The sequence below is a fragment of the Miniopterus schreibersii genome (genome assembly GCF_964146895.1).
Source record: "Miniopterus schreibersii genome assembly, chromosome: 19".
NCBI lineage: Eukaryota > Metazoa > Chordata > Mammalia > Chiroptera > Miniopteridae > Miniopterus > Miniopterus schreibersii.
In genome coordinates, this window is record NC_138119.1 from 121,665 (window position 1) to 135,609 (window position 13,945).

At 44.9% G+C, this 13,945-nt stretch overlaps 5 protein-coding genes across 5 annotated transcripts in view; 1 reads left to right on the forward strand and 4 right to left on the reverse strand.

The window, feature by feature from the left end:
- Positions 1-171: 171 nt before the first annotated feature.
- LOC308548944 (histone H3.1) lies at positions 172-602 on the reverse strand (the record flags this gene model as incomplete). Its single annotated transcript, XM_081121123.1, has 1 exon — positions 172-602. The coding sequence occupies one exon, from the start codon at positions 600-602 to the stop codon at positions 192-194; it is 411 nt and encodes a 136-aa protein (XP_080977249.1). The 3' UTR covers positions 172-191.
- Positions 603-1,991: 1,389 nt separating this feature from the next.
- Positions 1,992-2,303, reverse strand: LOC308548952 (histone H4; the record flags this gene model as incomplete). Its single annotated transcript, XM_081121130.1, has 1 exon — positions 1,992-2,303. The coding sequence occupies one exon, from the start codon at positions 2,301-2,303 to the stop codon at positions 1,992-1,994; it is 312 nt and encodes a 103-aa protein (XP_080977256.1).
- A 3,406-nt stretch (positions 2,304-5,709) lies between these two features.
- Positions 5,710-6,190, reverse strand: LOC308548942 (histone H3.1). The gene has a single exon (XM_081121121.1). The coding sequence runs from the start codon at positions 6,164-6,166 to the stop codon at positions 5,756-5,758; it is 411 nt and encodes a 136-aa protein (XP_080977247.1). The 5' UTR covers positions 6,167-6,190; the 3' UTR covers positions 5,710-5,755.
- Positions 6,191-7,366: 1,176 nt separating this feature from the next.
- Positions 7,367-7,759, reverse strand: LOC308548947 (histone H2A type 1; the record flags this gene model as incomplete). The annotated part of the gene is made up of 1 exon (XM_081121126.1): positions 7,367-7,759. The coding sequence occupies one exon, from the start codon at positions 7,757-7,759 to the stop codon at positions 7,367-7,369; it is 393 nt and encodes a 130-aa protein (XP_080977252.1).
- A 320-nt stretch (positions 7,760-8,079) lies between these two features.
- Positions 8,080-13,945, forward strand: part of LOC308548950 (histone H2B type 1-C/E/F/G/I) — a 329,370-nt gene continuing 323,504 nt past the window's right edge. Inside the window, exon 1 of the mRNA XM_081121129.1 lies at positions 8,080-8,479. Within this exon, the coding sequence (XP_080977255.1) occupies positions 8,091-8,471 (381 nt within the window). The 5' untranslated portion in view covers positions 8,080-8,090 and the 3' untranslated portion in view covers positions 8,472-8,479. The remainder of the gene's footprint in view (positions 8,480-13,945) is intronic.

Genomic DNA, 13,945 nt, shown 5'->3' on the forward strand with positions numbered 1-13,945 from the left:
TTCAAGTGTGCAGTAGGCCAATAGGCGTGTGGCACTGTAAATGCCTCCAGAACCGCTACCTCGCGTAAACATGCCTATTTTTCATGAGCCTGCCACACACTCTAGAAGCAACAGCTCTTTATTGGAGAGAATTGAGGGGCTCTGAAAAGAGCCTTTTTGGGGTAGGGCACATTGAGGAAACAGGAAAAAACTTAAGCCCTCTCCCCACGGATGCGGCGCGCGAGCTGGATGTCCTTGGGCATGATGGTGACGCGCTTGGCGTGGATGGCGCACAGGTTGGTGTCCTCGAAGAGCCCCACCAGGTAGGCCTCGCACGCCTCCTGCAGCGCCATGACGGCCGAGCTCTGGAAGCGCAGGTCGGTCTTGAAGTCCTGCGCGATCTCGCGCACCAGGCGCTGGAAGGGCAGCTTGCGGATCAGCAGCTCCGTGGACTTCTGGTAGCGGCGGATCTCGCGCAGCGCCACCGTGCCGGGCCGGTAGCGGTGCGGCTTCTTCACGCCGCCCGTGGCCGGCGCGCTCTTGCGGGCCGCCTTGGTGGCCAGCTGCTTGCGCGGCGCCTTCCCGCCCGTGGACTTGCGCGCCGTCTGCTTCGTCCGAGCCATGGCTCAGTGGTGACAACTTAACACTGAGTGAAACCAGCCAGCCCAGTATTTATATCGACTCTCGCGCTCCGATTCGACAGTCCCTGCTCCACCCACTTCCTCCCCCGCGGATTTAGTTCTTGGTTTAATTTCTCTCAGGAAAGGAAACATTTTCCCGCCTGTTCAGCCTCTGTGATACTGTACAAAGAAAATATCTTACTGGCTTTTAAAAAGCCTCCAGGATCCATTAAAAATTCTAAAGAAAATGTGAGAATCTGAAAGCGCCTTGCACTGTTTTAAGTAAAAGGTGTCTTAGTGGGATTCTTGACAGTGGGTTTAGTGAGCACGAAAGGGGATGAGAAATTAAACCGAGGCATTGAAGTGGTTTCTACTTCCAGCCACTGTGCCGCGCTGGCTTTCTCAAACCTGAGCGCACTTAATCGCTCAAAGAGCTTGTTAAAACAAGGGTCGGCCAACTTTTTCTGTAAAAGATCGTGATATTTGCTGTCCTTGAAAGTACAGCGTGAATGTAGTGGACATAAGCTTTCACTAAAGGTATCAGAACAGGCGGTGTGGACTTCAGTCACAAGATACTGCCACAGGAGTAGGTGATGGACATGCTGGGCATGGGGAGGGGGCCGAGTGGTACCCAAATGCTCTTAAACTGTCTGGGGAAAGTTACACAATTTAAGTTCCTAAGCGAATTCCCAAAGTCCACGGTAACCTATCCGCGATAGGAGCTCTGAGAAATTTTTTTTTTAATGCCTACAGCTGTTAAACGTATTTTGGTGTTTCCCGAAGGGACTCTGCGTAATGAAATGGCGGTTTGGAGACTCTAGCACCTGCAGCCTTAGAGGGCGCCTGAGCGAGCTGACTCCGGGGCGGAGTTAGGACGCAGGGGGAGAGGCTGTGACTGGGGGAGGGAGCCCCTCCTTCGCAAATGCAAGATGAGGCCCTACAGGTAGCGAGAAAGTTAACGCACCCGAGTTAGAAATCTGACCATTTAGTCTAGTCTACGGTCAATGGCAAACTGCTTGACCTTGGGTTTGGCCAGAGTACCTGCCTGGAAATGGAGATGAGCACGGCGCAGTTTTTAAACGCAAGCGCACTGTGAGGAGGGGAGGTGACATTCAGCCGGATACCTCGAAAAACATAACGGGGGGGGGGGGGTGGAACAGAGTGCCCGTATTTTGTGACGTTGCGAGCGGAGGGAGCAGTGTGGGAGGCACACTTGTGCTGTTTACTGGAACCACTAACTACCGCCCTTTCCCGGGACGACTGGAATTAGTCTTAATTCAGCTTCAGTGACCCAAAAAAGGACGAAGGCAGCGCACAGGTCTTCCCGAGGGAGTGGGCGGCCCTGAAAAGGGCCTTTGGGGGGGAACAGACGAGGCTGGTGGACGCGGGGGCTCAGCCGCCGAAGCCGTAGAGGGTGCGGCCCTGGCGCTTGAGCGCGTAGACCACGTCCATGGCCGTGACCGTCTTGCGCTTGGCGTGCTCCGTGTAGGTGACGGCGTCGCGGATCACGTTCTCCAGGAACACCTTGAGCACCCCGCGGGTCTCCTCGTAGATGAGCCCGGAGATGCGCTTGACGCCGCCGCGCCGCGCCAGGCGCCGGATGGCGGGCTTGGTGATGCCCTGGATGTTGTCGCGCAGCACCTTGCGGTGGCGCTTGGCGCCGCCCTTCCCGAGGCCCTTCCCGCCTTTGCCGCGACCAGACATGTCTGCAGTCGGAACAAACACAACCAACCCTCGTCGGCAGTGTTTTATATACGCCTTTTGCGGACCTGTTTGGGAACCGGTCAGGCCAGCTTCCCCCGCCCCTTCCACCGCCCCGCGCTTTTTTCCGGAAAAAGAACCAGGCGGTGCTTCATTAAACCCCTTGGTTTAGAAAAACCCACCGCTCAAGTCGTGTTCAAGGGTGAAAAGCTGAAAGCTTTTTCGTTAAGACCAGGAACTCGACAAGGATGCCATTCTCACCATTTTTATTAAACATAGTGTAGGTCGTCCTACCGACAGCATCAGACAAGAAAAAGAAAGAAAAGACACCCAAATTGGATAGAAGTAAATCTCACTCGCAGATGACATACTATAGAGACCCCTAATGATTCCACAAAAAACTATTAGAACTAAGAAATGAATTCAGCAAAGTAGCAGAATGCAAAATTAGCATTCAGAAATCTGTTGCATTTTTATTGACCAATAACACCATCAGAAAGTTAAACTGCAATGAGATGTCACCTCGCACCTGCTAGAATGGCGATGGTCACTAAATCACCAAACAGCACATGTGGAGAAAAGGGAACCCTTGTGTACTGTTGGGATTGTAAATTGGTGCAGCCACTATAGAAAAAAGGTATAAAGGTTCCTCAAAAAATTTAAAATAGAAATATTATATGACCCAGCAACCCCACTTGTGAGTATTTATACGAAGAAATCCAACACAATAATTCAAAAAAACATATGCATCCTTCATGTTCACTGCATCATTATTTACAATAGCCAAGATATTGATGAACCAACATACGTGTCCATCAATGGATGAGTGGATAAAGATGTGAGATTTTATATATGTATAAAGGACTATTACTCAACCATAAAGAAAAGTGCAAGCTTGCCATTTGCGAAAACACGGATGGACCTAGTGGGTATGATGCTAAGTGAAATAAGTCAAATAGAGAAAGACAAATACCATATGATTTCATTTATATGTGTAATTTCAAAAAAATAAATGAACAAACAAAACAGAAACAAACTCCTAGATATACAGAAAAATTGATAGTCGCCAGAGGGGACAGGTTTTGGGGAACTGGAGATAAAGGTAAAGGGATTGAGAAGTACAAATTGCCAGTGCCATTGGGTGTAAAGTACACGTTAGAGACATTCTAATAACTGTGTATGGTATCAGATGGGTACTTGACTTATCAGAGCCATCACTTACTAAGGTATATAAATGTCTAATCACTATGTTGTACACCTGAAACTAATATAATATTGTTTGTCAACTGTAATTGAAAAATAAAATGTTTAAAGCCTAATTTAAAAGTTCCTCAGTCCAACTGCTCCTTCTACAGTGTCTTCTGCTTGCCCACTGCTGGAAGACCATTCCTTTGGGTCAGGATTTGCTGTCTCTTTTTTTCCTGTCACCACATAGCATCCACCACACTAGTGACAGGGATCACTGGATTCCAGTGGCCCATCTCAAGAGCAGTGATTGCAGTCATCTGGGTTATTAATGAAGCCTTGTATCCAAAGCGCTTTCTGTACAATCTTAACAGATTCAGCCTGAGAAAGTGGCTGACTACAGTTAATGGCCCTGATCATGGAGAACTTCAAGGTGGAATTCCTCACGTTTCAGCTTCGCTTCTCTACCCCTTTCCTCACCTCCTGCCCATTCTGTCCTTGCTGTCATGGGGAGGGGCAGGGGATGACTTTTGTTTTGTTTTTTCATCTCGGTTTGAAACACTTTACTTTTCTAAAGTTGTTTAAGGAAAGTCAGCTTTTATGCACCATTTCCTTGGAGAATTGCTGAGCAGGCATCCACCGGGTGGTCTGGAAACATACTCCCTGAGGATAAGGGGGGGCTGTCTGTTCTTTCTGGAAACACTGAGAAAACTTACCAGTGCTCCCTTATCTGGTGAAGATAACATACTCTGAAAGACCTGTAATTTGATTGCAGTAACTGCTTTGCTCTGGAAATGATTTTAACGTCCACATCTACGTTTCTCAAAGGTGTCACTCTCCCTGTTAAATTAGACTTTGTTCATTCTCTTCTCCCCCCTTCATGGAGGAGACAAATAGACTGGCTCTGCAGATTTCTTAGCTTAAAAAAAGTTTGAGGATCTCGTTTTATTTAAATTAAGTACTATTAAGATGCTTCCTTTTTGCCTTTCTCAGCAAATAATAAAGCTGATTGGCATGAATTGCCCAATAAATTCTTGTTGAATAAATGGGATAGGGTTTTTTTTTTCTCTCACAAGAAGAGACATATTCTTTCCAAGAGAAATTTGCAGTGTTTTAAATTCCATAGAATCCCCTTCCTTTTAATCAGATGAATAAATGAGCTATACTGTCCTTCGCAATGTTCTGAGTGTTGCTGACCATTTCTTAATGTTCTTTGTTACAAGTGTTGGAGTCAGTCCTTTTCAATAGGTATGTTTTCAATTTGTTATGCCACTTATTTATTTCCTTGACACCTGATTTTGTTTGTTTGGGTTACGGCTTTGGAATTGGCTGGTAGGTTGTGTTGTGTGCCTCTTTTTACTTTCCTCTTGTCCTTCGCTCAAAATTATTTTACTTACTAGTCATTAATACCTCTTCTAACTCTCATTTCTTCTGTCCCCAAACACATACACACTCACACATAAGCACACAGACAGCTCTTTGCAGTACTTTCCACTCTCTGAGCTTATCCCTCAGATGCCCCCTGCCTCTCCACAGTATCCAGTTGGGAACCTTAACCAGGAGGCAAGGAAGGATGGAGCATCCCTTCTTGCTCCCGCCTTACAACACACCATCTCTGCCCTCGTCCTTGAACTTCCTTTAAGCTCCTAGTGCCTCCATGTGCTGTGAATATCAATTAAAGAAACGTGGAGATGCAGAATTCACTCCCCTCTCTGGCCTCTTTCTCAACTCATCTTCCCTGTGCCATGTTCTTGTCTGCTCCTGGCCTAAAAACAATTTCCAGAGATACCCCATACTTTCTCCTCAAACTCTCAAGACCCAAGTCTCCAACTTACAAAGCGTTTCACGCCTGACACTCCCTCCTTGTTTGACCTAAAACCCTAACATATTTCTGCAGTTTGGTACATATGACCACTAACGGTCTTTATGTTGCCTTGGAGAGCTGGTTTTCACATCTGAAATATATCACACAATACCTGACAGAAGGTAATTTTTTTCATTCTTCTCCCCTTACTAATATCTTTAGGGTTCGTTATTTAAACAACCTTAAAGTAAATACTACGAGAGGGCTAACCAACATTTACACCTGTTTTGCTTGAGGGAATTAAGGTAACCAGTTTTTGCGGTAACCCCGGAACGCCGTCCCTGTTCCCATTGTTTTAAACCTCTTTTTTTTAACACCAAATCTAGTAGTGGAACAGCCACTGTCAAGAGTATGAAAGTGGCTCTGAAAAGAGCCTTTGTGTTCAAGGTTTCCGCCCCCTGGGAGTTTACGCCCTCTCCCCGCGGATGCGGCGCGCCAGCTGGATGTCCTTGGGCATGATGGTGACGCGCTTGGCGTGGATGGCGCACAGGTTGGTGTCCTCGAAGAGCCCCACCAGGTAGGCCTCGCACGCCTCCTGCAGCGCCATGACGGCCGAGCTCTGGAAGCGCAGGTCGGTCTTGAAGTCCTGCGCGATCTCGCGCACCAGGCGCTGGAAGGGCAGCTTGCGGATCAGCAGCTCCGTGGACTTCTGGTAGCGGCGGATCTCGCGCAGCGCCACCGTGCCGGGCCGGTAGCGGTGCGGCTTCTTCACGCCGCCCGTGGCCGGCGCGCTCTTGCGGGCCGCCTTGGTGGCCAGCTGCTTGCGCGGCGCCTTCCCGCCCGTGGACTTGCGCGCCGTCTGCTTCGTCCGAGCCATCGCCAAACGCCTGGGTGCAGGGAGCCGCCAGAAAGATCCGACCCTGTCCCCTCAACCACTATATATAAGGCGAGCCCCGCTCTCATTGGATCAGGCACCTGTCGATCAAGGCTCGCGGCGAAGTTATTGGAAGGCGGGTCCACTTCCTGATCCTAAGATCCTCCCCGGCGTTTGGAGCCGAAATTAACTTCTTCCTCCCACCCACCCTTTCAACCTCGGCTGTTTTCTACCCTCTCTCGCCTCTACGGTCTTTACGCCTTTTCTCTACAACGCTCTTTGGCTTTTCTCCGCAGAATTTAATGTAAACATTACAATGGTACATCTCCTTCGCTGAATAAAAGTTTTAAGTTTTGGCGCCTGAAACTGGCTTTCGATTGGTCAATTTGAAAAGGCGCGCGCTGGATGTGATTGGCTAAGTGATTTTTTGGCCTCAAGTTTAGGAAGGCTCATTTCACGTCAATTTCTTCACTTCTCTATTTAAACTTCGAGCTTTCAAAATGTTTTTATAGCCTTTTTCTAAATGTCTCACTCAATTTCACATTTGATATTACAGCTACATAACATTTACTTTTCACGAAGTAGCGTTCTCAGGTAAAGCATTCCACAACGTTGTGCAATTTCAACTGAAATGTGTGTAAAATTGGGTTAAGGGAAAAAATCCGCAAACGTCTACGTGGTACAAAAAGGTTAACTGTTTCCCTTTTTAAAGTCATGCTGGGCCCTGTGTTGAGAAGCTCCGCCTAAAGGTATGCCTCCGGGGCAGGTAGTTTTCCCATTTACAAGGGACTAGGGCCCAGCAGAGTTGAAGTTGGGCGAGTTGCAGATGAGTCCTATTAACAAGGACTCGGTGGTTTTTTGCACGGGCGGTCCACTAATTAGATTTTCATTTAAATATTCACCTTTGACCAAGCCTTGTCCTTCTCGATGTTTTTCTGGTGGCTTAACCCTGAGGCCCTGCAGCATTCATCCCCTTAATTACCTGGTGCAGTCTCTAATTTTACTAGGCTAATGCTAACTTCTTGTTTTCATGGAATTGCTTTCGCGTTCCTAGGCGTGTTTAGACACTGACACCTACTGGTAGACTGAAGGCCATTCCCAAGTAGCTGCTACAATGCGGGAAATGCCAGCCCTTTTAGTGAAAACTGAGTGGCTCTGAAAAGAGCCTTTGGTTGAGATCGAGGAAGACGCTAAACTTCCCCTTTACTTGCCCTTGGCCTTGTGGTGGCTCTCGGTCTTCTTGGGCAGCAGCACGGCCTGGATGTTGGGCAGGACGCCGCCCTGCGCGATGGTGACCTTGCCCAGCAGCTTGTTGAGCTCCTCGTCGTTGCGGATGGCCAGCTGCAGGTGGCGCGGGATGATGCGCGTCTTCTTGTTGTCGCGGGCCGCGTTGCCCGCCAGCTCCAGGATCTCGGCCGTCAGGTACTCCAGCACGGCCGCCAGGTACACGGGCGCGCCCGCCCCGACCCGCTCCGCGTAGTTGCCCTTGCGCAGCAGGCGGTGCACGCGGCCCACGGGGAACTGCAGCCCGGCCCGCGAGGAGCGCGTCTTGGCCTTGGCGCGCGCCTTGCCGCCCTGCTTTCCGCGTCCAGACATTGGAATCTTAAGAATTTTACAGCAAGTAGCTGCTAAAGTGAAAGTGCAGGGGCGGCACTTTTTATAAACGTTTTTGGGCGCGAAAAAGCAGACATGTCATTGGTTAACATCTCAGCTTCATCTTAACCAGTGAAAATGCAAAGTTGGAATTCTTGCGTTCTGATTGGACAGAGCTAATTTTTTTGACGTGGCTCTGAACAGCCACCAATCAGACGCAGGATTTTAGTTTTTCACCTTATTTGCATGCGATGTTTTATATAAATACGACACATTCTGCTTCACTCTTACTATTTCTCTGCTTTTAGCGTCCACGTCTGTTGCTCTTCCGACCATGCCCGAGCCCGCCAAGTCCGCGCCCGCCCCGAAGAAGGGCTCCAAGAAGGCGGTGACCAAGGCGCAGAAGAAGGACGGCAAGAAGCGCAAGCGCAGCCGCAAGGAGAGCTACTCGGTCTACGTGTACAAGGTGCTGAAGCAGGTGCACCCCGACACCGGCATCTCGTCCAAGGCCATGGGCATCATGAACTCCTTCGTCAACGACATCTTCGAGCGCATCGCGGGCGAGGCGTCGCGCCTGGCGCATTACAACAAGCGCTCGACCATCACGTCGCGGGAGATCCAGACGGCCGTGCGCCTGCTGCTGCCCGGCGAGCTGGCCAAGCACGCCGTGTCCGAGGGCACCAAGGCCGTCACCAAGTACACCAGCTCCAAGTAGACTCGCAAGTAAGCGCCTGACTCCTAACCCAAAGGCTCTTTTCAGAGCCACCCACCTGCCAAGAAAGAGCTGGTGTGCTTTGCCTTTCCGGGTTGTGTGTTGGGGGAAACGGGGTAGTGATCTTGGGAGGACATTTTAAAAAGTAACATTTTAGGTAAATTTGGTGTTTAACATCTATTCAGACTGGAATAAGCACATTTAAAAACTAGTCTTAGCCATTCACCTCCAGCCAGGCAATCTAACTTTGACCTGTAGGATCTCCATCCTGTCCTCCACAGCAGTGGTTTCATTTGTAGGACCAAGTGGTTATTGCCCTTCTGGTGACATAAGATGCCAGAATGAGAAAGACCCTCCACCAAAGATAGAGACTAGGCTCACCAGCAACATTTGCTGCAATAACAGGAGGAAAACTATCAATCATAACATGTGCAAACAGAAGAGGAATTTAATCAAAGTTAAAATCAGATGGAGGAGTTTTGTTACAATGAAATACCCGTGTGGGAAGAAGCCCAGTGAGGGTAGATCTGTAAGGGTAATGCCTAATAGAGGCCTGAGTAATCCAGGAGCCAAAACAAAAGGCTGCTGTGTGGCTTCTCCACACACAGCTCTTCACTTCTCTGCCACGAAACACACCTATGATCTTGGGCTCCAGAAAATGAACAAAACAAAGGGAAGAAGTCATTTCTTTCCAGAATCAATGCTGCTGCTGTTGGAGTAAGTGTGGGGGGGCTGAGGAATTTTGTTATGGATGGAAAGTCCTCTTCAGGGAGTTCACTCTCTGCTTGGTTTTAGTTTCAGTTCTGTCTCTTCTGATGAAATGGTATCCCTGTGGCTTCGTTAAGATTTTAAAACTTCAACAGCTCCAAAATACTTGGATTTGTGAAGGCAGATGGCTCCTTAAAAAAAATAACTATATTGATGATTCCAGTAAGGACAATCTCTAATTTTCAAAGAGCTGAACAGGGACTAAGGTGTGGGGATCACCTTGTAACATGCTGTCTGAGCTGGCTTCCTGGGCTTGTGAGTTGGGCAGCTGCACAGGGTCCTGCACTCAGAAGAGCCACATGTTTGTTTAATGCTCTGCTGTCATTTATCTTCTTAGTTTCCCTCTGGGATGTCACATATCAGAAAAATTAAGATTATTTTTTGCTTGTTTCCTGAAAATATAACATTTCCCAGGCATCTGTCTGTGGCAACAGCATGGTAAAGATTTTATTCTGGTGCTTGGTTTGAGTGTTGTTTTAGTTTTGTTTTGTTGCTGGCTTCTGTTTAACCTTGGTATTAGGATTAACTCTAAATCTACCCCTGAACCTCCTTCAAAAGCTCCCCCCCCACACACACACATTAATGCTTTGGCACTATGGTGACAATTCAGTTAATTATCTCAAAAAACGGCATAACTTAACTACTGAGACTTTCTTTTTTAATCATGTCCTTAATTCAAAGTTGTTCCACCTTTGAAACAATGTTTACTCTTTGAAATAGACTTTATTCTTAGAGTATTTTTAGGTTTACATAAACATTGTGCAGAAAGTACAGAGTTCCCATATACTCCCCTTCCTCCACTTCAGAATCTCTCCTATTATTAACATCTTGCATTAGTGTGATATACATTTGTTGTAATGGATGAACCGATATTGATACATTATTACTCCCTAGAGTCCATAATTCATATTAGGGTTCATTGTGTTACACAGGTCTATGGATTTTGACAAATGCATAATTACAGTACATACGGTAGTTTCACTGCCCTAAAAATCGCCTGCGCTCCACCTATTCATCACCTATTCGCCCCCCAAATGCCTGGCAACCATTGATCTTTTTACTGTCTCTCTGCATTTCTCATTAAGTCAAATCATTGCAAACTTTTTAGACTGGCTTTATCAGATATGTGCTTTGCAAATGTTTTCTCCAGACTGGCTTGTCTTTTCATTCTTTTCAACAGTCTTTCACAGAGCAGAATATTTTAATTTTAAAGCAGTCCAACTTACCAGTTTTTCTTTCATGGGTGATACTCTTAATGCTGTATCTAAGAGTCATCGCCAAACCCAAGGCCACCTACTTTTCTCCTAAGTAATTTAGAGAAGTTTTATAGATTTATATTTAGGTCTGACATATCATCCCCTTGAGTTAATTTTGGGGAAATATGTAAGGTCTGTGTGTAGACTTTTAAAAATGTATTTATTTTTTTAGAGTGTGGATGTCTAGTTGTTCCAGACCAGTTGTTGAAAGGACTATTCTTTCTTTATTGAATTGCCTTTGCTCCTCTGCCAGAGATCAGTTGACTAGACTGGTACAGGTCTCTATCTAGGCTCTATTCTGTTCCATTAATCTGTTTATACTTTCACCAACACACTGTCTTGATCACTGTAGCTTTATAGCAAGTCTTGAAGTTCAGGAGTATCAGCCAACTGAGCCAACTAGCCACTTTCTTTTTTTAAGAAAAAAAAAAACTTCCTTGACATTTCTGTGTTGGTCTAAATAAAAAATAAGTGGACTTTCTTCTACCTCTTAATTTCCCTTTCCTTAAAAGGCACCTGTCTCGCTCCCATTCTACTCCCTCAATTTTCTTCAATAAACTCTTTATGCTTTTATATTAATTTTTAATCTAAAAAACAATCACACCTATATTCTTCGTGTTTCCATTGAGAGAAGGTCTGAACTTCCAGTTCTGAACTGTAGTGATCTTAGGCTGTTGGCTCGAATTGGAAAGTTCACTCCGTGGGCGAGAGGGTAGTGAGCGCCTGGCGGGAACGGGGATCGAACCCTCAACCTTGGCGTTATTAGCACCACGCTCTAACCAACCGAGCTAACCGGCCACTTGGTGGCGCCCTTGTCTTTGACCGGAACAATAGCATTGAAAGGAAGTTTATGTTTTAAAATAAAGGGACATTCTTCTACACCTTCGACCCCCTTCGCCCTCGGTTAAAATAAGACCTTTAAGCCAGTATTTCACGTTCACATAATCAAACTGAAAGTACTGTCGTGGGCTCCCACGAAAAGGAGCAACTACACTGCCGAAACCCGGGATCGAACCAGGGACCTTTAGATCTTCAGTCTAACGCTCTCCCAACTGAGCTATTTCGGCTAGGCCTGACGCTGCTTTTCTTGTCAATTACTTTTAAATAGTCTTTTTAAAAAAATCTTAGTCTCCCTTTTGGATGTCACATCTCAGAAAAATTAAGATTATTTTTTGTCTTGTTTCCTGAAAATATACTGTTTTGCCCATTTAAAAAATAAGTGTATCAACATAAGATCAAATTGAGGAGGAAACCCCCAAAATTTCCTGAATATGATGGGAAGAATGAAAAACCAAGGCGATAAAGGAAACTACATGTGGTTTCTCAGGTTACAATTGGCTGGCAGCAGGGCTGTGGAGGTTCAGAGCTTCCTGCTGGAGTGGAGGCTCCCTAGAGTCCAAGACACCACCATTTGGGATCATGTCTTGTTCAGCGCTCAAATATACTTTATTTTTTCAGGTGTTTCCATTCCTTCTCCCTTTTGGTCTATTGAGGTATAAATTACATCTGGTAAAGCACATCCTCAGTGTACAGCTTGATGAACTTTGCAAGTTTGTATCCCTATGGACCTACCACCAACTCCCTAGCTGAGACCCTCCACAGTGGGCCAGTGTTCCGAACTCCTTCACTAGATGGACTGTCACTTATTTTAACTTCACATACACCAAATCAACTAGAATCTGCACTGTTATGTCTGGCTTCTTTCGCTCAATATTATCTTTGAGATACATCTATGTTTTTATGTGTAAAAGTAGTTTGTTCTTGTTCACAACTTCCATTTAATGGCTATTCCACAATGTACTTATTCATTCTAATGCTGATGGGCATTTGGATGGTTTCCAATTTGGGGTGGTTATAAAAAGCACTGACCCTTTTTGTGTACGGCTTTAGGTGAACATAAACACTCATTTATCAGATAGAAAGATGGATGGGTGATGGATAGATAGATGATGGGTGAATAGATGGATGGATGGAATTGCTGGGTCATATGATATGTGTATGTTTAAGTCTATTAAATGTTGCTAAACATTTTCAAAAATAAATGTACAAATTTACACCACTAACTACAATGTATGAGGCTGCTGGTGCCTTCATAGGCTAGTCAATACTGGGTATTGTCAGTCATTTTAATTTTAGGTATTCGATTAGGATGCAATGATAGTTCTTTGCGATTTTAAATTGTATTTTTTGATGACTAATATTTTATGCCTTTCCATATGCTTTTTTCCCTTCTTCTAGAAGGTTTACTTTTAACCATTAAGTTTAGTTCCATCTTCAATTTATGTATGATGTAAGATAGGGATTTAATTCATTTTTTCCTATATAATATCAACTGACCCAGCATTATTTTCTGAACAGTCGATCCTGTCCCCACTGAATTTCAATGCCTCCTTGTCATACAATGGGACACTGTATTATATCTGGGTGGGTTTGTTGTCTGTTTTGTTTGTTTGTTTGTTTTCTGGTTTTTTGGTTTTGGGGCTATTTTGTCCCATTAGTATGTCTATCTTTACAACAATATCACACAGTCTTCATTTCTATACCTTAAAATAAGTGATAATACCTGATAATATGGCATAATCAATCGCTCAGGCTGATGTAATGAAGCCTCAATCAAAGCTCTGGACATGGAAGCTTGAGTAGTTTATTCTGTGCACAGTCACCCATTAATGCCAGAAGAGTAACTCAACCTGAGGAAAATGGAAATTTTACGCTTGAAACCCTGCCTCTAAATGTATATGTTGGGGGGGGGGGGGTGGTGAAAATTAAATATTTAAGCTTCCATCTCAAGAAGCTAGATTAAAAGAGCAAGTTAATCCTAAGAAAGTAAAAGAAAGACAACACTGAAAATAAGAGAGATCTATTAAAATGCAAGCAAATGTACAATAGAAAAAAACCACTGAAGCAAAAAAGTTAGTTCTTTGAAAAGATTAAGAGAATCAGTAAGTCACTAGAAAATGATACCAAAAAACAAACAAAACAAAATAAAGAAGACACAAATTACCAATATCAGCATAAAAAAGAAAGATTGCCAGCTTATTTAATGAAGTCAGTATGATGCTGACATCACAACTTGACTAGGACATTATACAAGAAGAAAAATACAGGTCAGGATATCTCAGGGAAACAGATGAAAAATCTTAAACAAGATATGAGCCCATTGAATCCAGGAACATATTGAAAGAATGATCTATTATGACTATATGGGACTTACTCTATAAATATAAGATTGGTTTAAATATAAAAATCAATATACTTTACCACACTAAATACTAAAAGAAAAAATTCTGTGTATATCTCAGTAGCTGAACAATAACTTAATAAAATTCAATTCCCATTTATAATTACAATTCATGCAAACTAGAGGGGGGAAAGTATCTTCTTTAGTCTAATAAGAGTATTCAGGAACAACACCACCCTACAGCTGACTTTATGTGCAATCCTGAAATACCG

What these genes read in the sequence shown, in the direction of transcription:
- LOC308548942 (XM_081121121.1), bottom strand. Translation starts at nt 6,166, where the DNA reads ATGGCTCGGACGAAGCAGACGGCGCGCAAGTCCACGGGCGGGAAGGCG.